General features: G+C 35.9%; 1 protein-coding gene across 4 annotated transcripts in view; it reads right to left on the bottom strand.

The window, feature by feature from the left end:
• BTBD9 (BTB domain containing 9) overlaps positions 1-24,108 on the bottom strand; it is an 89,188-nt gene that overhangs the window by 42,328 nt on the left and 22,752 nt on the right. The window contains exon 8 of one of the 4 annotated variants that reach the window (XM_058834975.1): positions 19,913-19,943. The exons of the other annotated variants lie outside the window; for them this stretch is intronic. Within the exon in view, the coding sequence (XP_058690958.1) occupies positions 19,928-19,943 (16 nt within the window). The 3' untranslated portion in view covers positions 19,913-19,927. Of the gene's footprint in view, positions 1-19,912; positions 19,944-24,108 lie in introns of those variants that run through there. 4 annotated transcript variants of the gene reach the window in all.

Below are 24,108 nucleotides of genomic sequence, written 5' to 3' on the forward strand. Positions count from 1 at the left end.
ATACACTATATAAAATGTATTAGTAAAGGCCTGTCTGCACAAACCAGTCTTTGAAATAAGTCGTGATATTAAAGGCTAAAGTCCTTGAAACCTTCCTGCAGAAGAGAGAGTAAAGCAAAACAATATCCTTGTGTGTAGGAGAAAAAATGTAAACCTGTGTGTATTAGCCAATAGTAACTTGCTTAGCTCGCGGACCCTGTAGAACCCTATAAAATGTGTGCTAAATATAGAAATAAACGGCATTCACGTTTACTTCTGTGAAGGTTGGTGAATAAGCTGGCGGTCTCTCAATACAAAACGAATCGCAAATTCACCACATCTCATGCTACTTTATACATATTTACATTTCTGCTCTTTTAATGTCAGCTATACAATAAACCTAACTCCTATTATTCAAAATGTAAAGTTAATTCTTACTACAGCATTATTTACATTGTTAACAATAATTTCAAATGAAAAAGATTTCTTTGAAATGCTACAGCAGAATTTTTACAAAGAATTAAGGAATTACAAAGATTTAAGGAAAAGTAAAAAATCGTTTGGGCTGAAGGAGTATTCTTTGTAGGATTTTAGCCTAGCCAGCACAGTAATATTTAAGAACAAATCTTTTCTATATCAATGTCAGTATACAGAAAAAAATAAAACCAAACCCAAATGACACCTTTGACCAACATATCCATATCAGGGGAAAACTGCAGAATCAGTGTAACTGTACCACCAACATTTTTTAGGGAATTAGTATAATATACCCATCCCTGGAGGTGTTCAAGGCCAGGCTGGATGGAGCTCTGAGCAACCTGGTCTAGTGGAAGATGTCCCTGTCATGGCAGAGGGTTGGAACAAGATGATCTTTGAGGTACCTTCCAACTTGAACCACTCTATGATTCTACACAGACCAGGAAAACAACACCTTCTTTACAAAGGCTTGATGGTGGTACATTTATATTGCAGAGTGCTGAAGACCAAAACAAGCCACTAAAATTTATTTGTAGGATTAAGCAAAAGCAACTGAAGGCTATTCCATTTATTCCATCCTTAACTGGTATATACTACTCTCTCACACTTCCACTGATTCAACTCTGCAGCTGCCCCGGGCCATTACCATGTGTGTGCATCCTGAGCAAGAGCTTTTTTACACCCCCCACATTATACCATACCACATCCCACAAAGTATACTGTGGTACAGTAGACAGCACATAAAATCTGTGCCAGAAAAAGATATTCAATACAGTAGACAGGTAAAATTTCTACCAAGAAAAGAAAATAGAAATAATAGAAAATAGAAATAGAAAATAGAAAAAATAATAGAAAACAGAAATAGAAAAAAGAATAAAGGAGAAAAAAAATCTAAACAACCACTGTAGGAATTTGGCTAGGTTACTGAAAAACAATGTTTTCATTCCGTCACATTTAACAGCAATAACTACCTGTCATTTAAAATGCTGTTAATTTTCCAGTGGACCTTTCTTTTCTCTTTCACAAAATTTTGGCAATAATGGAACTTTCTGTTTATAATATACTACTCATATTTGCCTGTCATTCATGTTGAGAGCATAATTAAGACTACAAGTGTTAGCAATGTTATGTCACTTTATTTGCAGTTTCTTCTCACTCAACAGATGCACAATGGTTCTTCCAATATGCAATGTTTTATGAAAGTTCATTTAAGCCATAACAAATTATCAGTGAATATCTTTATGGTACAAACTGTGTACAGACTTGGTCTACAGCTGTGAAAAACTAACTTTTGCTATCCCTTGTACCACTTTAGTCTGCAAATAAAGGTGAATAGAAGCATTAAATCTCTGCATTGCACATAAAAATCCTCGAAATTCTGCATCCTTACATGAAGGACTCCTGTGCATTTGATGCCTACACACCTTAGTGTATCCAACTAAAACTCTTCCTTGTATTCCATGATCCAGTGGCTATGTTTACACCAATTCCCCACTCCCCACTGAGTTACTCATTCACCTTCCTCCATGCAGCCTGAAGTGCTTCCACTTCTCAATATCCCACTTCCTAAGATACATGATTCAACCATTTGCTTCTATGCTGAGAAAGAAGCTAATGTAGTACTCTCAAGGGCAGAGCTCTGAGTTCACAGAATCAATTAGGCTGGAAAAGACCTCTGAGATCCTCAAACCCAACCTATGACCAAACACCAACTTGTCAACTAGACCATGGCACTAAGTGCCACATCCAGTTGTTTCTTGAAAAACTACTGGGATGGTGACTCCACCACCTCTCTGGGCGGTCTGTTCCAATGCTGGACAACCATTCCCATTAATAAATTCATCTTGATGTCCAACCTGAACCTCCCCTGGCACCACTTGAGGCTTGGTCCTCTTGTCCTGTTGCTGGTTGCCTGGCCTCACCTTGAATATTGTGTGCAGTTTTGGTCACTGCAATGTAAGAAAGATATTATAGAGCATCCAAAGAAGGGCTGTGAAGATGGTGAAGGGCCTTGAGGTGAACCGTATGAGGTGTGGCTGAGGTCTTGGTCTGTTCAGCCTGGAGAAGAGGAGACCTCATTGCAGTTACAACTTCCTCATGAAGGGAAGAGGAGGGGCAGGCACTAATCTCTTCCTGTAGTACCAAGTTCCAGGACCTGTGGGAAGGGCCTGAAGTTGTGTCAGGGGAGGGTGGATAGTAGATATTACAAAAAGGTTCTTCAATCAGAGGATGGTTGGGCACTGGAACAGGCTCCCTAGGGATGTGGTCATAGCATCAGCCTGACAGAGCTCAGTAAGCATTTGGACAATGCTCTCAGGTGTTGTGACATGCCTCGGGCAGACAAAGAGGTACTTTTAGATAAGCACTGTCCCACCCCAAACCCCTTGTGAAGGACAGCCCAGGAGTTCTGATTGGGTTTGAGTCCCTGGGGGGTTTCTCCCTTGCTGTGTTTCTAGTGGTCCCTGACCCTGAAGTCCACCCTCAAGGGTGGAGACCCTCAAGAGTTCTGTCCCTCAAAAACCTCTGCTCTGCCTTTGTTCGGGGCTCTTTGTTCTGGATCTGAGTTTGTTCCCATGCTGAATAAATGGTTTAATGAACCAGAAGCCTGTCTCATTGGTGTTCCATGCTGGTCCCCAGAACCCTGCGGCTTCCCTGGATGAGATCCTGAGGCTGCGGACTGCAACACTCAGGCACATGGTGTCACTCTTGGGGTGTCATATGCAGGGCCAGGGGTTGGATTTTGATGATTCTTGTGGGCCACTTCCAAATCAGCTTATTCTGTGAATCCATAGGGACCCCCCAAGAGCCTCCTTTTATCCAGGCTAAACAACACCAGCTCCTGCAGTTGCTCCTCAAAGGACTTACCCTAGTTCCCTTCTCTGGACACACTGCAGCACCTCAATGTCCTTGTAGTAAAGGGCTCAAAACTAAACACAGGATGCAAGATATGGCCTCACCAGTGCCAGGTACAGGGGGACAACCACTGCCCTGATCCTGTTGGCCACTCTATTGCTGATACAAGCCAGGACTGACCTTCTTGGCCACCTGTGCACAGGCTGGCTCATGCTTGGCTGGCTTTCAACGAGCACAGGTTTGTCCCATCTTTTCCTCCTACATTTATTAATGTTTATTCCTTTTAGAAGTAGTAGGAGAGTGAGTGTCTCTACACATATATGAAACCTGGGCTCTAAAATACCTAAGCTAGATGGAAGGAATGTTCTATATCATCACCTAGACGACAGGGACTTAGCTCTTGTTTTAACGTGTAGAAACTGTCACAGAAAACTCCAAGATGAAAATATGAGTGACTCAAAAGCCAGAAAAACTCCACTAGCATAACCAAAGCTAAGCTAACATCAGCATAAAACTGAACCAGTATGATTCAACCTCCTTTATATCCTAAAAGCATATATAGCTTTTCTGAAAAGCTTCTGCTTGACAAGACCACCTAAAATGTCAGTGGGCAACAATTTGAAATTCACAGTGAAAAGACATTAAAGTCACATTTAGATAAGTAGAAGTGAATAAGTTAAGTTTATAAAAAGAAATTAGTAGATTTTATAAATTCCATAATAATCTCTCTAAAAGCCTATATTAATATATAAATTAATAGAAGGTAAATTTAGAAGGGCCTTGTGGGGAAATTGTACATCACTTGTAGGGTTTAGAAACTTGCATGGCATCTGCATAAAATAAAATAAATAAAATAAAATACCTAATAAACTACTTTAAGAAACTAACAAAATCTTAAAGTTATAGTTTTAAATTAATGAATCCTGAAGCATTTAATTTCCTCTTAGTAACCAATTTCCTTTATATCTGCTATTAATTTAATTTATTGATATATTACATGAAGCTTTTTTGAATTTTGTACCCACAAAATTCAGTGAATATCACACTCTCTATTATGTTTTAACGTCAACATATTTTTAAAATTTAATCAATTTTAAAAAGCATTTAAGATTCTAATGTATTTAACACTAAAAAAAAGCAGGATTTTGCCCTAGCTAGAAGGGATAATTTGGTGCTTGAAGTGTGATTTTGAACCTGCTAGGTCAACTAAGTTTATCACAAGAAGAGAGTAATTCATTTGTCTAAATGTGATGTATACTCCCTGGATCCTCAGAGGAGAATAAAATACAAGTCAGCAAATAATGCAGAGTTGGAGCTGAGAAATCAGGCTGGTAAATTAAAATTAGCGTAAAACTGACTCGAAGAAAATCTGTTGCATTATTTTGAGGATGAAACTACAGGGAAAAACATGAACAAGCATCAAGGACGTAACTGGGGAAAGTTGCATGATTCAATGCTGTACTGTTGAACTGGGCACAGCCCCTTTGCAGACTGCAGTTCTGATGGGATGTCCAAACACTCAGATAGTACAGGCTTTTCTCAAGCACCCATCAAGTAGTTCTGTTGGGATGTCCAAACACTCAGATAGTACAGCCTTTTCCCAAGCACCCATCAGGTAGGGCTCCCCAACATCTGAAGCCTGTCGCTTCACTTAACATTCATAATTGTAAACTGAGTTCAACATGAAATGGCAATAAATGCAAAACTTGAATATAAACATAAACTTAAGGAGGCCAAGTAAGGTTATATATAACACCTTGATTTTGGCCTTTCCAAACATCCAATAACTGGATTTGCAACTTTGCAAAGAAAATTCACACAGAAAATTCAACAATAACTTCTGAGCTTTAAAGCCAATATGTCTATCATATGGTGTAACACTTGTTCATTCTGATGACCACAACATATACAAGACCAAATAAAACCAAATAAGAACAACAGATGCTCATTCTCCACCTCATCAGCAGTACAGGTGAATGGGACATTCAACAAGTTTCACAGATATTTCCTGCCAACAGGAAAAACCAACATTCAAGAATTTCTTGTGCTATTTTAAAATCAGCTGGATGAGGGAGACAGCAGTTCAGTCAGATGCCTGCTGGGTCTACTCCTACCCAACCTTTTCCAAACCAGTGCCCTACTTTTCTTTTAAAGTTAAAGATATCTGAAGGTGATACTAGTTATAAGCAAAAATGCAGCATAATTAGCAGCCTCTTGTGTCGCCCTGAGAATCAGGCCTTTCGATATTGTTTTCATAATTTTTAGCCATTTTCCCAGGAAAGTAACTATAAACATAGGTGTTTATACATTCCATTAAAGATATGCCTTTTGATGGACATCTCTCACGGCCAGCATGGTTAGGAAGGTGGTAACCTGACTATCCAATCCCTGGTCGTTGTTGAAAACCTATAAATACTAAAAGAACAAATAAACTTCTTTTTTCACCACACAACGAGCTGCGTCATTGTAAATCATTTCGTGTCCGACAGTGAAACCCTGGTTTTGATTTTTCTTAATTTATTTATGGTCAAACACATTTCAGATTTGGAAAGGTGATTTTCTTAATTTCACTTTTAAATTTCCTTTATGTTGAAAATTATTTTGTATTTTAAATTAATACACATGCTTCTGAGGGCATCTATTATCAAAATACTTATTCATTAAACCAATTAACAGTAAGACACACTATCTATATCGTTGACTATAAACTGCAAAATAAAGGCATAGAAATAACACCACCCTGAAATAAAAATGTGAACTTCATGTTTAACATGCTGATATTTTAACCCATTATATCTGCTCTACTCTCTTATTAGGCATATGAATTGCTAAGAATCAAAATGAAACAATGACAGTAAGTGGTAAGACCATTTGTATTAAGTGACCCTTCATCTGAAAACAAAACATAAAGTACAATTGGAAGGTAAAATATTTTAAGACAAGTAAAAATGAAATACAATAGATTTGTTCACACCACCAAGCAATACAGGTTATAACGATTGTTAGAAACCTTAATAAAATACCCTTTAAAAAATATTGATTAGAATAGTCAAAAATCTAAGTGCTATTCACACATCAGTGCATATCCTGACCTCTAAGTCTTGACAGGAAAAAACAATTTTCTATCAGTAGAGCACTGCCCGCCCAAACACGATATAATTTTTGTGTTACCTCCTGATACATAATTTCCCATCTCCCACTCCAAGACAGGATACTCAGGTTGTTCTGCAAAGGCAAGAACAAGACTCCATGGAAGACAAGTATCTCATTCCTCACAGTTTCATCAAAAGAGCAAAAGAAAGGGAGGCCACAAAGGAGCACTACAGCAAACTGACTAAAAACCCTACAGGATACAGTTTAACAGCATCCCAACTGTTAATTTTTATTCTGAGGTTTTTTTCTTTAAAGCAAAATTTTTGTGAAAATACATTCTCAAATACATTTCACCCCTGTCCATTCTTCCCAGTCATCCATGAAAATATGTCATCCTGAGAAAAAGAAAGGAGATCCTCTAGTGCCATAATGCTCTGATATGAAAAAGTAGTCAGGCAGCTATTATTTAAAGCATTAGTCACAACAATAAAGCTTATGAGGGAAGGGAGTCATAGAAAGGAAAGTATCTTTCAGGTTGAACCAAGTAACACAGAGTAAATACAACTTCTCTATTAACAATCACTCAGATCACAAGAATCCAAAATGTTTTCTTTTTATAAAGTTGCACATTGACAGCCATTTCATGTTTCAATTAAAAATGAAAAAACAGAAATAAAAAACCAGAGAAATAAATGCTTCAACAACTAATGGTAATTTCATGTTACTATACTAACAAAAGAAATAATTAATTTAGGTATAGTTCCTTGAAATGGAAATTTCAGCTGTGGCTACTCTACTTTTCACATACTTCTATAATATACTTAGTGCAGAAAAAGTAAAAGCACTCATTTTTTCCAAGTCTCATGGCTTTCACCTGTTAAATTCAAGAGCAAAGAGCTCTCTATCCCTCATCTTGGGAAAAGAAATTCAAAGACAGAATTAATACAGGAGTCTAATCATCTGACAAACTGTCAAATTGTTAGACTGCTGTATTATGATGATCAGGCCAACAACTTCTCTACCATCTGAAGGAAAAGGTCTCACTCCATTTCCAATTTTATTATTTCAAGCTTCCCACTTTTTAAATTTCTGGCCAAGGAGTTCCACCTCACAACCCTACTGGTGCTTATCAGACAGAGCTTATTCACTTCAATCAACTTAACTTATTGGGAGGTAGAAAACTACCTTGTCAGGGGTCAGGGAATTGAAACTGTTCATGCAGAGGTCAGACATACAGCAGAGCCAGCACAATGGAGCAAGGCAATTACGCTCACCCAAGAATGAGGAAAAAGATCTTCCATTCTTTTCAACCTTCCTAATATCTTGCTACAGATTGTACTTGCACATACAGCTAACCCATCTTATGAACCAATTAGTCCACTAAATTGCTTCAAAGAAGTAGAAAACAAATATTTCCTCACTGCTAAGAAGAATTATTCTAACAATGAGCATGTCAGGACATTAAGTGAGGGGACATGATTCACATCACCAACTCTGAGCACTTCTCACAGCCTTGCTATGAAGCAGGGGATGACCAGAAGCCCTGTGGTAAAGCTGGTGTACATGGGTACCTGAAAGATAAATGACATACTTGAAATCTAATCAGGCACCTAAAGCAAAATATGGAACTGCACCCAAAACACTCAACTCCCATATCAGTACTTCAAGCAGAATAACCTGGCATCTTCCTGATAAATCTGAAGGCAAAGGGTCATCAACAGATGAACAGATGCAATTACATGGCTATCAAAAACAAGGCAGCTATTCTTTCAAAATCACCTTACTCAGGCCACCAGGACATACCAAGCTGCAGAGCAACTGACCTAGATGGAACATCACAAGCATGCTACATGCTTTCCAGTATTTAAGCTACTCAAGATATTTGTACACATTCCTATACAGTCAAAGCCATGTAACCCTAACTAAGGAAATTTAATATAATTATTTAAAGGTTTGTAAAATCTAAGTATCAGAATCCCATGCAAAATATCTGTTTTGCAGAAATATATTTATTCTGCTTTTTCTTTTTTTTAAACAGAAAAAGTATGCATTTCTTTCGAAAATTGTTAAAATGTGAGTGTATGACAAATTGCAACAAATGGATCTGAAGCAATGAAACACACACAAAACATTAAAATACATGGCTAAGGAGATGTTTAACTAAGAAAATTATCCTTTGCCAAAATCTAGTAGCAACACCCCAGTTTTTTACACAAGACACAATTTTATTATTCATGCAATGCCATCTCAGGTCTGATTAAAATATAAAATCTCTTTAGGAAATGTTAAGACTATATTACACCACAATTTACAGCTTATTTGTCAAACTGTGACAACACTGTATTTCTTATCAAACAACATCTATTACTATGAATGAAAATTTACCCTAAAATGACTTGACAGTTGTCAGAGATGATTGTACAAATAAAGCCCATGGTTCAGCAAGAAATGCATTCAACACATAAACATAACGGCTGTACTGAGTTTTATATCATGTACCTGCTCCTTTTGGGAAGACATATGGCAACATTCACTCTTCCTTTCATTGCGCACTCTGTCTTAAGCTTGCTTAAATATTATTTCTGAATGTGACAAGAAAAACAAACGCCTGATGAAGTGCTCTGACCACCTGGAAAATTAGACCACGTGGCTATACCATCACTGCTATTCCTCACCGAGATGAAAGGTTATTAGTGAAGACTCTAAAGGGAGCTTCTGTAAAGGGGAATTTGAAAGAATCCTGATTGCCGTAACTTTGACAGTAATTAAACCAAAATAACAGACCTTATGCAAAGGTTTTGACCAACATTTTAATGAGGTTGGAGAGCACTTTTTTCAACTGCTATAGACTCCTTATAACAAAATACTGTACAACTGAGCACTCATACAATGTCAGCAATTGAATTCCCAAACAAGAAAAGCCAAGACTTACAGTTTTCCAGCAGCTAATTTCAGTAAATTCAAACCTTTCAAAACTGCACAATAAAGTACTTTTGTACACCTTTATCAGCTGAGTCTGTATCAAAGAGCAAAAAAATTCCTGATGAGACCTCTGGGCTTGAATGCTGAAGTTTTAACATCAGCAGTGGGAGACAGGAATTAAAGTACTTCCACATTTTAGTTCCCTGTTTGGCAATTACAGTGATGTTATTATTTCCACAAACACAACATTCACTTCTGCTCAATTTATAGACTCATACAGATTTAAAAGGGTGTAATTATGACTTCGAAATCAAGATTTTTTAGAAACAACTTCTACATAGAATCAGGACTTGCTTCAAATCCTATCTGTAAGTCTACTAGAACAGAAACACAGGAGGAACTATAAAGAACTATTTAACTGAGCAGAAGGAAGAAAAGAATAGATAAATGGAGAAAATTCTAGTTTTAAAAAATAAAATCTTCAAAAGTACATTTACCTTCAAATTTTCTTTCTATGCAAGAGCCGGACAGCTCTTTTGGCTTTTTTTTTTAATTTATTTTTTTGAGGTTTGTTTGGGTTTTTGAGGGGGGGGGGTTTGGTGGGGTTTTTTTGTTTGTTTGGATGGTTTTTTCTTCTACATAAGCATTTAAATCAATGCTAAAACCAACATAAGCAGTACTTTGTTTTGATTCAAATAGGGAATTACATGACTGAGTAAATTACAATCTTAGAAGTTTAAATAACTTGCAATGAAACCATTACTGTCACTCAAACAATTTTCTAGAGTTAAAGTCTGAATGTTAAGTGTAAATTAATTTGCCATTTGAAGAATATCAATAATTTATCTGTTCAGCATGAAGAAGGAAAGATGCAATTGGAGATTTTTTACTGGAAAGATTTTAGCTATTGCACAGCGCCCTCTAGTGGCAAAATGTGTTCAAGTCAATTGGAACAATTTTGACTGAAGAATTTGTTATAACACTATTTTGCATGACTTAATGCACACCTCTGTTCTTTACGGTTCAGGAAAACTGTTTGGTTTTGTGGTGCTTCTAGTTTTGCAGTGTTTTGGGGTTTTTTTAAACTACAATCTCTCATGTGCATCTTTTCTCATGGAAACACTCCAAATATAATCTTTATAAAGATCATTAATGCTAAATCTAGTAACATTTCATCTTTCTCAAAATCATGCCTTTTAATTTATATCTATGCAGGATATTCCATGAACAACAAAACAGAAGTCATTTGCATAACTCTCCATTGATGTTCTCTGACTTCAAGTACAGATCATTTCTAACTGCTGGAAAGCAGCTTCTACAGTGTGCATGTATACTTCTTCCTAAGTATATTTCCAAGAGGCCTATGATTCAGTAGGTTAAAAATCAAGATTTGGATACTCACACATGTAGCCAAGTTGTATTTTGTACATTATAAATTGTACCTAATGCATATAATGACAAAGATCACCTGTCTCCATTAATCTGCACAAAAAAGGCATCATATATTTTATTTTCTGTTATATTTTTTAACATAAGTTATTTTAAGATTAATGTTATTTTTGCATATGTCATCGCAAATTAACTCATCCGTCACCTGGGAACAAAGACACGACGTTGGTTTCTGCAAGAAGTGCAGAGGAATTTAGTGGTCTTTCAATAAGCTCATTCCCTACCTCTCCTAACAGCAAATTTTCACTGGGATACTTATGCTAAGACAGTGCAGATTTCCTTTAGTATTCGTGGTCTAAGAAGAGAATACCCTTTGCATTACTTTTCAAATGCAGACCAACTTATTCCATGTTCATTAAAAAAATAAATCTGAAACTCAGTTGTTTGGAACAAAATGGAACAAAATGGTACCTTATTATTTAATCATTCAGGACATGCTGGTTCCTAAACTCCCATTTTATGCCTTTCATGGAAATGGTATCTTTCTGGCAGATTAATAAAATACTAACTTAATTCTAGCAGTAGAACAAGCATAGTTAAGACTGGCTAATCCCTTTTCATGACAAAATTGTAAATATTCTGTTAATAATGGCCTATAGCAATTTTGAAGCATTAAAAGCAAAGTTGGATTGTACTAAAAGTCATTGTTAAAGATATAAATATTATGAGCATCTAACTTCCAATACAGTTTTTCATGAAATAAATGACAAAACAAGATTAAAACCCTGGAGACATATGGGCTTTTTTTTTTTTAACAAAATGTAAGGATTAGATTAGAAAGTATTAGAATTATAATCAGAGGCTAGGAGCCATTGCAATTTACCACATTTGTTCATTTCTTGTTGTTTAAATGGCTCATTCTTAAGCATTAAATATCACATACAAAATTATGCTTTCTAGACAAGACTTTTACACAATAAAGTGAGTTTAAAATATTTTAATGACTTAACTACATTTCAGTCCAAACCCTCAACAGAAGAACTCGGGATACACTGGCTGGTGTGACATGCCCCTAGACAGGCTCCCCAGGCAGGAGCAAACAGTGCATTCCAACTGCTATAAGCAAGAGCTGAGCGGCTCTGATCAAAGCAAACTCAAGGACCAGGGATTCAAAAGGCAAAAAGAACTTCTGCATCTAAATATTGAACTTGCTTCAAGAAAGCAAGCCAAAATGCTTACATCCAAGCAACCACCTAATGGTGGAGGAATATACAGCCCACTGGAAAGCCCTTAGATCGGTCAGTTTCTTTGCATGCCTAAAATTTACACATACAAGCTCTGGAGCATTATTGACCTCTGATTCATCTTACCAGCTGAGGTATGACCCAGAGATTCGATAAAAAACTAAAAAATACTCAATAAACCAGAATTTTTCTTAACTTCTACTTCTTATTGTAATTATTTCAAGGTCTTTACATTATCCAGAAGTAAGCTGCTCCTGTTGAGAATACAGGGTCACTGAACGCTCTTTGGAAGATTCTCATTGATTTTACTACCAGAGTCTCTTAGGTTTTTCTAAATCTATTTACTTAAGGTAAAGGTGAGTATTTGTTGTTCTGAAAAGCTACACGGGCAATAAGCAGGCCTTTCTGGTACATTAGTATCAAAGTTTCACAACTTCTGGAAAACACCACAGATATAAAACCAGCCTTTGCCCATACCAGTCTCTGCCTGGTGTTCAGAATGCCAGAGAACTCTGCTGAGCACAGCAGGATCTCTGTATGAACTCATAGCTCAGAAAGGCTTTGGGAGTACAGCTTACTCCTTTAAGGGTTGTACCATAAACATACTGAAGGCTTAAAATCTACAGAACTCTTGGAACCTAATAAAAGACCTTAATTACCCCATATGATAAAGCACTGATCATTGTCATCATGGAAGTTTAAAACACAAACTGCATTCCCATCAAGAACTTTTGTGGATGCTAAGTCTGAAACAGAGAGCATGTGAAACTGCAGGCCACATAGCTTTCTCAGACCTGCCTGAGAACGTGGCCTGAGAATTCATGAGGAGGATTTAAAACAATCCTCAGAGACAGAAAACAGCCTTGCAGGTGCTGTTTTCCTGTTCCTTGTTTTCTTTGCAGGAGAAGGTCGAGGGGTGTGTGCCCCACTGACCAATGATGGTGATGTAGTAGTTTGCTAACCAATAAGAGTTTCCTTTCTGTACTTTCCACGTATCAGTCTATAAAAAAAAGACCTGAAGCAATAAACTGAGAGAAATTCTCCTGATTAACTCCTAGAGAATCTGTGTCGTTTCTTCCCAGCCGTTCCTAATAGAGCAACAAACTTTTCCCACTATCTAGTGTTGCTATATTTTATATATTAGTAAAGGCCTGTATGCACAAACCAGCCTTTGAAATAAGTTGTAATATTAAGGGCTAAAGTCCTTGAAACCTTCATGCAGAAGAGAGAGTAAAGTAAAACAATATCCTTGTGTCTAGGAGAAAAAATGTAAACTGTGTGTGTTAGCCAATAGTAGCTTGCTCTGCCTGCAGACCCTGTAAAACCCTATAAAAGGTGTGCTGAAGATAGAAATAGACGGCATTCACAATTACTTCTGTGAAGACTGGTGAACAGCTCGGGGGTCTTTCAACAATCTAGTATCTGCTAGAACAGTTTACACCATTTAGCTTTCATTTTGAATGTAGTAAAGACTAAATGCTGGAGGATCCTGCATCAAAACAAAAAAAAAAATAAGCAAAAGGGTTTTTTAGGACCATATAAATCCATGTTATTGCCTTTTAAAACTTTACAGAAAATATTCCTATTTCAGGTTGTCAAACACTTATTCTAAATTAAAAGATTTTCTGAAGCATGTTTGATCTTTGAATTAATTTTAAGGAGTACATGACCATAGAGACTGGTTGTGTCCAGAATTGATAAAACAGGAAAAAAAATATATCACCACTTTATTCTGAATTTCTCACTTTGTTTTAACAAACGAGTTCTAGTTTTTATATGCATAGCTCTCTTGATAGAAAGAACAATTTTAAGAAATCTTTTATCATAAAAAATTTTGTATTATTGTTTTAAAATATTATTACATGTGGTGTCTAGCTAGCTAGATTTCAATACTCCAAGTGTGATCTTATTTCAATGTAACATTTTGAATTTTGAATGTTGCATTCCCCATATAAACTGAGTATTACACCACCATACAATGTGCAATTAAAACAATTATTCATTGTATTTATAAAGGAACTGAATTTAATCTTCCTGAAAATAGCCTTAGCATTCTGCTTAAAAAGGTTTATGTCTTCATGCATATACAGATAAATGTGTGTGCGTGCATGTGTATAGGTGCTTATACAGCCACTGAAAACACTATCAAATACTGCGTAAACACTAAAGGCAAAATCAATTTCATATTCGCGACACATTACTTTATGATACAACACCAGAGAAAAATAGTATGTGAACCACTGCTTATATAAGAAAATCCATTTTCTTGAACTCCTGATTTATTTTACATCAGTAAGAATGCTTTAAATTAGAATTCACCACCCTACATGGGCTTAAATACATAAAACGCACAGTTTTGTTTCCTAGTCAAAGAAAGATTTGACTGTGTACATTTCATGTTAAAACTTGAAATCACTCTAAGGACAGAATAAATAGTTTCTCAAAAGCACATTGACTTTTGCTGTGAAAGTACACTGAATTTATATGGTAGGTCTTGTACGTTTACTCCTCCAATACAGACTAAAAAGCCCAATTTCTTCTTCCAGGAGGTGATCTTAAAGCATCTTCATAGGAATAAACATTTGAAAAGTTAACATGGTGCCTTAGAACTGTAACTAAATGTAGTGCTTTGCTGGCATCTTTCCTTAACATCAAGGAAATGGACATTTTGCATATAAACTGTCACAAAAAAATTTAAGTTGAGATTTACTGCTTGTATTCTTTTCTCAGAGCTGATCTGCTTCTGCATTGCAAATTTTATTGTAACACTAGAGCCTAAAGAACAGCATTTTTTAAATCTCTTACCACCATTTTTAACAACAGACTAGCAACATAAACATAAGTTTTCATCCTCTGGACCTTTTATTCCTTTCCATGTGAAAATGCAAATGGCCTCAGTTAGCAGATGACAGAAAAGTGTCCAACAGCAGAGACAGAAACCCCTTTTTGGGCTCCTAATGAGGTCTCCAGAGCCCAAGGCAAACCAATAATAAATATTACTTTCCACATATTGGGATGTGGGGGCTGTGAGGGAGGAGAGGAAGAAAACCCTGGAGCTTGTCATCTGAAATTAACTGAACTTAGCCATGCCAGGAAAACACTGGAGATAAACCCTCCCCAACTAGAATAGAGCTTTTATACTAGGAAAAAAAAACCAAAAAATTATGGCAGTAATTTCATCTTGGGTTTTTCAAGAAGAGCCTTCTGTTTTCTTGCACTCAACCGAAAAATCCAAAGGAGCAATGTAGGCAGCAATAAGGTAGATTTCTAAAAAGATACCACTTCATTTCTCACTCTCCTCCCTTGCACTATTGGTCCTCTTCCTCTTGTATTAAACTGAATATTAACCCTATCACTGAAATATGCTACCTCACGGTTTCTCATTCTGTAGATGTAGAAAGTCTTTTGCTTCAGCATCCCCCTGAGAGGGTATTTGATCTCTGCAGGTTCATCACTCATTCCATCATCCTAAAATCAGTCCAGAGATGGTAGACAACTTGGTATTAACAAAATGCCATTAAAGATCAAAACAAAAGATTTAAAAATAATAAATCTCAACTTGAGCCAGAGGATAAACGTTCTATATAAGAGTAACTGACATTGCACTTCTTACTCCCTACATGCCACAGAAACAAAGTGATATTTGATTTGGCAATTGCTGAATATGTTTTTCTTCACTTTCTTATGCATCTTACATCCTATTAAAAATCCAGCAACTAATGATCATCCAATCTTTTTAATATACAACATCCCTATCCTTCAAGAACTAAAAATAAAACTCTGATATCTTAGTTTGTTCTGTAAACAAAAGCAGATTAGCCAACATTTTTTAGTTTTTTAGTTTTATTTTCCTCATTTTCAAAAGGATGATACAGCTAAAGGAATTTTTTAGATGACCTGTATAAAAAACAGCAATGCACTCTACAAAACCTAAAGAAATTATCAGTGACATACTTTATTACTTCACTCTGTATCATAAATGAAAACAAAAATTTCTGTGCAGCTCACAGATATATCTATTATATATCTATTACATATCTGCGATAGTGTGATATATCTATAGATATATCACACTATCACAGATATCACTAATCACAGAATAGATATCTGTTGTGTTATACAACAGCTTACACTGATATGCTTTTGATGTGTCAGAAAAATGACAACCTTAACTCTCCAAATTATTTTACAAGTTGAACCTTGTACAACGAGCTTTCACACTCAGTTAAAGTCTGGTCAAGCAAACTAAAATTATGCCCTCACTAGACCTGATAGCCCCCATTTTAGGCCTGCTTCCTTCAATCTTTTCCCCTATTCTGCACAAAAGCACAGGAAAACCTCTCCCAGAATTCAGTCTTGAGATTATTCTGGCTACACTGTTTATGAGGACAACTGAAAATGGAAGCAGATATACTGCCCACACTGTTAATGTAGTAGGCCTGTCCCTGGCATAACTCTAGCCTAGCCCAACTGGCAATCCCTTACCAAGCACTACTTCAGTAAGGTTCCAGTAATGGGCCAGAAGCTATTCCACCCAAGAGGCAATGACAGCAGTCAATACATTCTGAAAGCTGAATGGAGTTTTATAGAATGGACATAGCCAAAATATAAAAGGACAAAGAATAGGCATTGGGATTATTTAGTCCATTAATTTTTAGATACAGTTATAGACTACTTGAAGCAGTTTCAAAGGTTTAAAACAACAGTTATTAGAAACAAACATACTTTCTAGGCTGAATGATAAATTGTATGTTTGTTCAGCTTTCCTAAGCATTCTCCAGGCTTGTCTTGCATGGCCACACTTCTGTATTTTGGACATGACACTTGCTCCTAATCTTACCATCTGTATATAAGCTTACTTTGCCCTTTGCCTCTTATCTTCAGTTTAAAAGGTTTTCTTTACTTTTAAAGCTTATCCTCCTATTCTTGTCTTCTGCCCAGGCTCTTCTGAGACTCACAAGCTACATAGTTCTTCAGAATTTATGTAATCTCTCAATCAGACTTATACATCTAAAGAAAGTCTGGAGAATGCCAGCTGCCTTTAAATAGGATGAAATAGGTCTTTTTTATTTTAAGAGCTACAAAATTTAGATCAAGAAAAAAATAGTGCAGCATTTTTTTCCCTTTAAATTCAGTGACTATAAGGCTGATTTTCTGACAGAAACTTCTGAGAATAAATCAGTGACATTGGCAGGTACTTTATTATCCTGCATTTATGTATTAATCCAAGTGTATTATCCAAATATACTCAAAAGAACTTTAAAAATAATCTTGAGTACCTACCACATATATACCATTTAATTTACTGAAACAATTCCAAATCTCATTTAGCACAAATATCCCATCATTTTCAAATCAACAAAACATTCCTTCTAATTCTGTTGAAACCATTTGATCCATTTTACCTTAAATTAATATAGTATCTACAAGACATTCTATCATGGCTGATCATAGCATTCACCTACCTGTCCAAAATTTTTTTAGTATCTTCCCAGTTCAGGACAGGAAGATGCTGCCAGAATAAAACTAGTTGATCCCAGTGAGGAATTAATTTCCCACATCAAATATGAAACTTTTATTCCTTATTCTTCCCTCCCTTCTTCATTCACTATGACCCAGGTCTCAATTTTACTGAGAGAAATTAATGATGAGTTCCAGCTGTCTTGGCTACGTCTGTCTACAAGTAAGAATATGTTTAAGGAATTAAGCCATGCAGGGTAAACTAAAAACAAAGGAAAGGCACAAATGTGAGATAGCTTTAAACTGTTACTACCTCAGAAGATAATTAAGACCATCAAAAACACATAGATTGATTGAAAATAGATTGATACAAGAAAATACAGAAACCCTACCAGAAACAGCAGAGAAAAGGAAAAGAGCAGCTCAGCAAAACAAAGGCTCAGCCTGCTCCAGGGACTAATTAGATCAGCACTTTTCCACTTTACTGATGACTGGCCTGCAGAGAGTCACTAGGGTACTGTGTTATGGGTGAAGAGCATATTCATGTTTAATCCAAGAATGTGTTTTCCTCCTTACTTGTGCATATGAACAAGAACTATTCTTCACTCACAAACTAGACATCATTCTGCTCTCAAGCATCCACAACCAGTGGAAGATACCCAATAATGAAAAAAATCTGATAACTTTCTATATCTCCTACCACTGTAAAGTGAGGGAATAAAGCAAAAGAAGTTTTAAGCTTGATTCTTGGATCTCCTCTCTACGTCTAATTTAGCTAATTGTTTTTCTTTCCGTAAGAGGCTGGCAGAGTTTCCCATATATTGTAGAGTTGCCAACTTCCAGTTTAAGCATATGAAGTTAAGCAGAGCACCAGATGCTTTCCCCTTCAAGAGGAAAGTGAGAGTCAGCATCAAAAATCCCTGCCTCAGTGCTAACTTTGAGCTCAGGGCAGAGGCAGACCAGCAGGAACCATTGCAACAAGGCCTTCTGAAGGAAGATGAAGCAGTGACAGCACACTGTACAGCAGCTGTGTTAGTCACTAGGCCAAGAAACCAGCTGTCTTAACACCTGGTTTTCTGAACCAGAATAAACCACTTACAACTTAGCCTTTGCCTGGAAAAGAATTTGAAGGATTAAATAAGGAATTGACATTTTTTTTTAACTATAAGGATCTCCAAAGCAATAGAGGAGGATTGTAAGCATCAAGACATTGCTAATGTGCAAGTGAACTGCTACATTTAACTTGCTCAACAGAAAGTGGTGTAAAGAGGAAAGCAAAGTTAAAAAGAAATGCATCTTCTAGCATGCCAGAGAACAAGCACTTGTTCTGTTTGCTCTTTTGGAAATTGTCAGAAACTGTATTCTAGAAAACAGGCCACGAAAATTACTCCAGTGACCCTGGAATAAAGTATTCTTCATTAAAGCGCTAATATTACAGTAACTATGAATGACAATTCTTCTAACACTGAAGTGTGACCACAATTCTACAAAGAATAAAATTTTCAGCTTTAAGATCACACATCCCCTGTACCTCCAAGCCTTGTGAAAAGCACAAGCATATTTCAGAATACTTGGACAAGAATTCTTCATTTTTGCTCTTCATATTGGTATTTACTATTTTATTTTATACCCATTGCACCTTCCAGATCTAATAACTCTGAAGTAGAATATTGAAAATATTTGCCTGTAAATATTATGGAATAAGTTCACTCTAAAGCACCACATATGAACACCTAAAACATCCTGCACAAGAAAACAAACTACAGAAAAAGGTTATCTCTTGCCCTTGAGTGCTAATGATTTATATATATATTTCTTCTCTTGCAAGTTGTGCACATTAAGATGAGACACATTAGTCTACTCCATCTTAGTGGAACTTTAGCTCACTCAGTGTAAGAGTATTTTAGCCAACTTTCATGAAACTACTGTATTAACTGGGCTAGAGCTTATAGATAACCAAGAACTAACATATTAGTAGTACATGACTTTCTTAACCCATAAATCAAGATTAACTACAAGGTCAACATAAAAGTTTTCCTTTAAAAGACTAGGTGGGTAGGAAAGCTCCACAGTGCTATGAAGACATTTCTTCTAGCCAATGTCTGAAGCAGCAATGATGGATTCTGAAAGCCAGAAGTCAGAAGGAAAAGGAGCAAACTGATGAAACAAACTAAAAGATGTTGAGAGGACCTCAGAAGCAACTCTTCTCTCCTATAAAAAGGCACTAGAAATAGGAAAAAACCTGCAGAGATCACTAAAACACTCAGTCCCTTTCTATCAGAGTGATCCTATGCACCTCATACAAAAACACTCTCCATTCATTGTTTGTGACTCCACTGATGACCTCTGTTTTCTTTAAAGTACTACAATGACTTCAAGTAATTTCCATGGTAACTGCATACAGTTTCTAATTTTAATAGCTAAACCAAATTCTTACCTGAATGAAAAAATATATATTTTAGCTCCTTATGCCAACATAGTTCACTAGCAGCTAAAATGAACAAAAATATTCAAGTGCAGTTATGCCTGAAAAAGAAAAAAAGGTAATTTTCCAGTTTCACAGCTACTTTCAAAATTCTGCCTGAAGGATTACACTCAGCAGTTACTTAGATGCAAAATATTACTTCTATTCCATAGATTTTGAATATGAACTATTAAATCTGTTAGATCAATAGTCATTCCTCCCACCTGTACTTAAGAATTTGATATAATGACTGTAACATTTTCATACTGAAACATTTCCATTTTAGGTAAAGGATTAGAAAACAAATATATTCAACTTTTAAAATTTCATCACGGTTGCATACAATGAAAGTCATAAAGCTACATAATAAAGATTAGATTATGAATTTCACCAAAATGACAACTTAAAATAATGTACCACTGAGCTTGCCTTAAAATAAAATGGGATAATAGATGTTCTTCAGTGCCTAGATATATCTTTTCCCCCTGCATTTTTTTTTCAAATGTAGTTATTAAATAAATTTGGTAAGTTTGCTTTTTAACAGGTCTAACACAGGTCATTCACAGTACAAATGACAAAAATTGTCAAGTAAGTTCAAACAGAATAAATAGAGAAGATACATTTAGAAATCAGTTAATCAAAAAAAAAAGTTATAAATTGAGTCCTTCAAAAATTCAACAGGTTGCTGAAGAACGTATTTAGAACAACACTTTAAACAGGCTCTCCTGCAAAGTGGGTTAGTTATCATCCCTGAACTTACTTAAAAGACATGTGTGGATGTGGCACTTACGGATATGGTTTGGTGGTGGACTTGGCAGTGCTGGGTTAATGGTTGGACTCCATCTAAGAGGTCTTTTTCAACCTAAATGATTCTGTGACTCTACTTCCTCTTACATGCCATACCTTCCATAACAAATATATCATAGAATCATCCCAAACCACACATCACATTTTTAACTGAGGTCCAGTATTTGTCAGTTAATACAGGAAATGGGCCAACCTGGGCTGACAGTGTACATTCCATACATTGTTTTATGCAATTTTCCCTAGCCTATGATTTGGAGGATTCTTCAGCAATAATTTTTGAAAGAAATCTGCACTAAATGAGCTTAGAGGACAGAAAAAAAATGTTCAGTCAACTCCCCAGCTGCTCAATGCCTTTTTAGATTAATTTTAGACACAAACTAATAATGTATCTAACATGAATCTTTTGAGAATTGCGACTTAAGAAACTGTTCCTTAATTCAAGGATCCCAAAAATTTTGTTAAAACGTTGTAGAAACAAAGTATCCTGTTGACCTCAAACATTATTATATTTACTTCCACATACCTATGGGAAAAACCACTTAGGTGCCAGATGTGATGGTGCTGACACATGCCCATGTGCCAGAGGATGACAAAGAGCCTTGAGCTATCTATCTAGAAATCAGGTGATGCATAGATGGTGCAGACAAGGCACAGGCAATTACAAAGTTGCCATAATACAAAGAATAAAAAAGGATTAGGGAGTCTGAAAAAATAAATTTTCTAGCAGTGAACAGTAGCTTCTATTAAAAAGATGGATTGCACACAATTCTGTATGAATTACCTTTGAGTACTGTGAACCCCTTTCACTTTACTATAATTCAGTACTCGTGAACATGTCTGACAACAGTTGATGATACGAGGAACATTCTCTTACTACTAATCTGCATTATGTCAATCCACACCAAGAGGATAAAATACATTTATAATCTCTAGTTTCACCCAAGAGTGAACTATTTCAATTTCATTCATTTTCACTCCAAAGAAATAACACAGATTTCCTATATTGAAACAATTTGTTTCCCTTTCACTTACCCACTTATCTATGAAGGCAAGATGAAATATGACACAGGAAGTCATCTCTCTTTACAGCTGTTATATATGCTTTATAATTTACTACAAGCTGGAATCATCAGCAAAAATGTCTTCTAGCCCTTCACCCTATTTTGATCTATCAAAGTTTTAAAATCAGTTTTATTCTAAATACACATTAAATCCTTCACTTAAAAAAAAAAGGGATGAAATAATGTCTGAATGGGAAGATTGTCTATGCATATATATACAGTGTTTCATACAGATTTAGCTTTCCTAGCTATTAAGTCAAAATCAAGAATTCTCTTGAAGAAAAACAAAATGCAAAAACATTAATATCATTAGAAAAACTAAAAAAAAAAAATTAAAAAACAAATTGTCCTGCTACCAATACTACAATAAAAGTAATAACAATTCTGTAGAGCCAAGCTCAATAGAAATTAAAACAAAATCTTAGAGATAAAAAGCTTAGTAATATGCACTGAAGGAACACAACTGCAATACGAAAACACCCTAAGGCACAGTTAAGACTGATTGTAAGCCTCAATACTACGTACTCATAATTTACTCTTAAATTTTTCAAATGTCCAATTATGTGACACATAAACCCATAATTTCTAGTCTAAAAAGCTTGTTACAGAAACAGTAACATTACTCTTTTCAGCTATTGCTTTCTTAACTGAAGTTATTTTTAAACAGTATTATCCTAATTTTGGTGATATATAAAGAGCAGGGGTGCCTGATCAGTTAATGGGAAACTGAATACATAATCTTAGATCACATTGAAAAATAGTATAAAATACTCCACTACAAATCCTACACATCTGAAGAATCAAGTAACTTTAAAATAAACTGCAAAACTATTAAAAAGTTCCCCTTTCAAGTCTTCATAGGAGGATGTGAAAGAAAAAAATTATTTTAACTTCAAAGTGTCTCACTAATTTTTAAGACTACAGTTCTAGTCATGAACTTAAAAAAAAAATAAAAATTAATGTATTTTTATCCTCTCTCCCAAAATAGATATTGTACAACTTAAGAAAATTCCCTGGTTAGGCTTAGAGCAAAAATTTTGCAGAAAGCAAACAACCCCAAAAAAAGAAACCAAACCACCTAACCAACCAAGCAGAAAAACCCATCCCCTCCATTTGATTTTAGCTTCTAAAGTATATAAGGGAATTAATCTTTGCAAACCATGCATCAAATTCAAAGGAATACTACCAAATTTTACTTCTAAATATTGAACCAAACTGGAATTCTCTTGTGACTCACACAGTTACTTACATAACTGTATGAAAGCCAAAAACGTTTTCATTTGCAAAGTACTGTCAATATCAAGAACAGAAGTAGTGAAATCTATAATCTTGTTTCTAAGTAGCCTGCGAGCTAATAAGCCTAAGTTCTTGTTAGTGAAGCCTCCAAGTCTGCAGATGAAAGTAAACTTTTTGGGGTAGTCAAATGGCAGGGAGGGACCACTGAAATACTGCACACCATTGGGAAGAGTGCTGAGAACAAAACAGTGCTGTTCTGTCACTCTGTTACAGCTTGCTGCACCCAAATCTCAAATGCTCACATACAGTTCTGGTCTCCACACCTCAAGGAGTACATACTAGAGTCAGAGAAGGTACAGCCAGTATCACTGAAAATCATAAAAGCAACTGAATAGATGGAAGCAAAGAGTAATGATTGAAGGATCTACACTTGATACTCACAAAGGCTTAGTAAGAGTCACAGAAAGTGAATGCACTGTTTTCATTCACCAGATCCCACAATACTGGAATTAGAAGAAACAAAGTAGCAAAAGAATTGTCTAAATGGATAAAACTACTTTTTTTTTTATGCAGTGGTTAATGAGCTTTTGTAAAGTGCTGCCTGCAACTACAACCAGCAAGCACTTGACAGCACCCCAGTCAGACGGACCTTAGATAAATGATCGGCCAAGCTGTCTATGAATATGTATTTGCAGGATCAGAGGAGTATGAGGATGGAACACACAGGATGTCTGTGCTCACAGCCTCTTCCTGACCAGCACCTCCTGCTCTTGAGTTCAGAGACTGGACACACAGTGAGGGTGCCTGCTTACCTCACTCAACAGGGCACTTGCACGGTTAATGAAAAGGCAGGTTGATTAGCCAACTTTGCAATTTGCCATTAACAGAGACAGGGCAATTAAGCTGAACAAAATACACACTTGGAAATCAATATTTAATACACCTTCCATCACAGCTGTTATTGCCCAATACAAACAAGAAAGACAATGAAGAAAAGTAATGAAACTACTACTTTATTCATCACTAAAGATGTTACTTGCAGTATCTAAAATTTCCAAGATACTTATTACATCTGCAGTGAAGTATAGAAAAATTTGTCCCAGTCTTAAAAATGAGAAACAAA

The sequence above is a fragment of the Poecile atricapillus genome, chromosome 3 (assembly GCF_030490865.1).
Source record: "Poecile atricapillus isolate bPoeAtr1 chromosome 3, bPoeAtr1.hap1, whole genome shotgun sequence".
NCBI lineage: Eukaryota > Metazoa > Chordata > Aves > Passeriformes > Paridae > Poecile > Poecile atricapillus.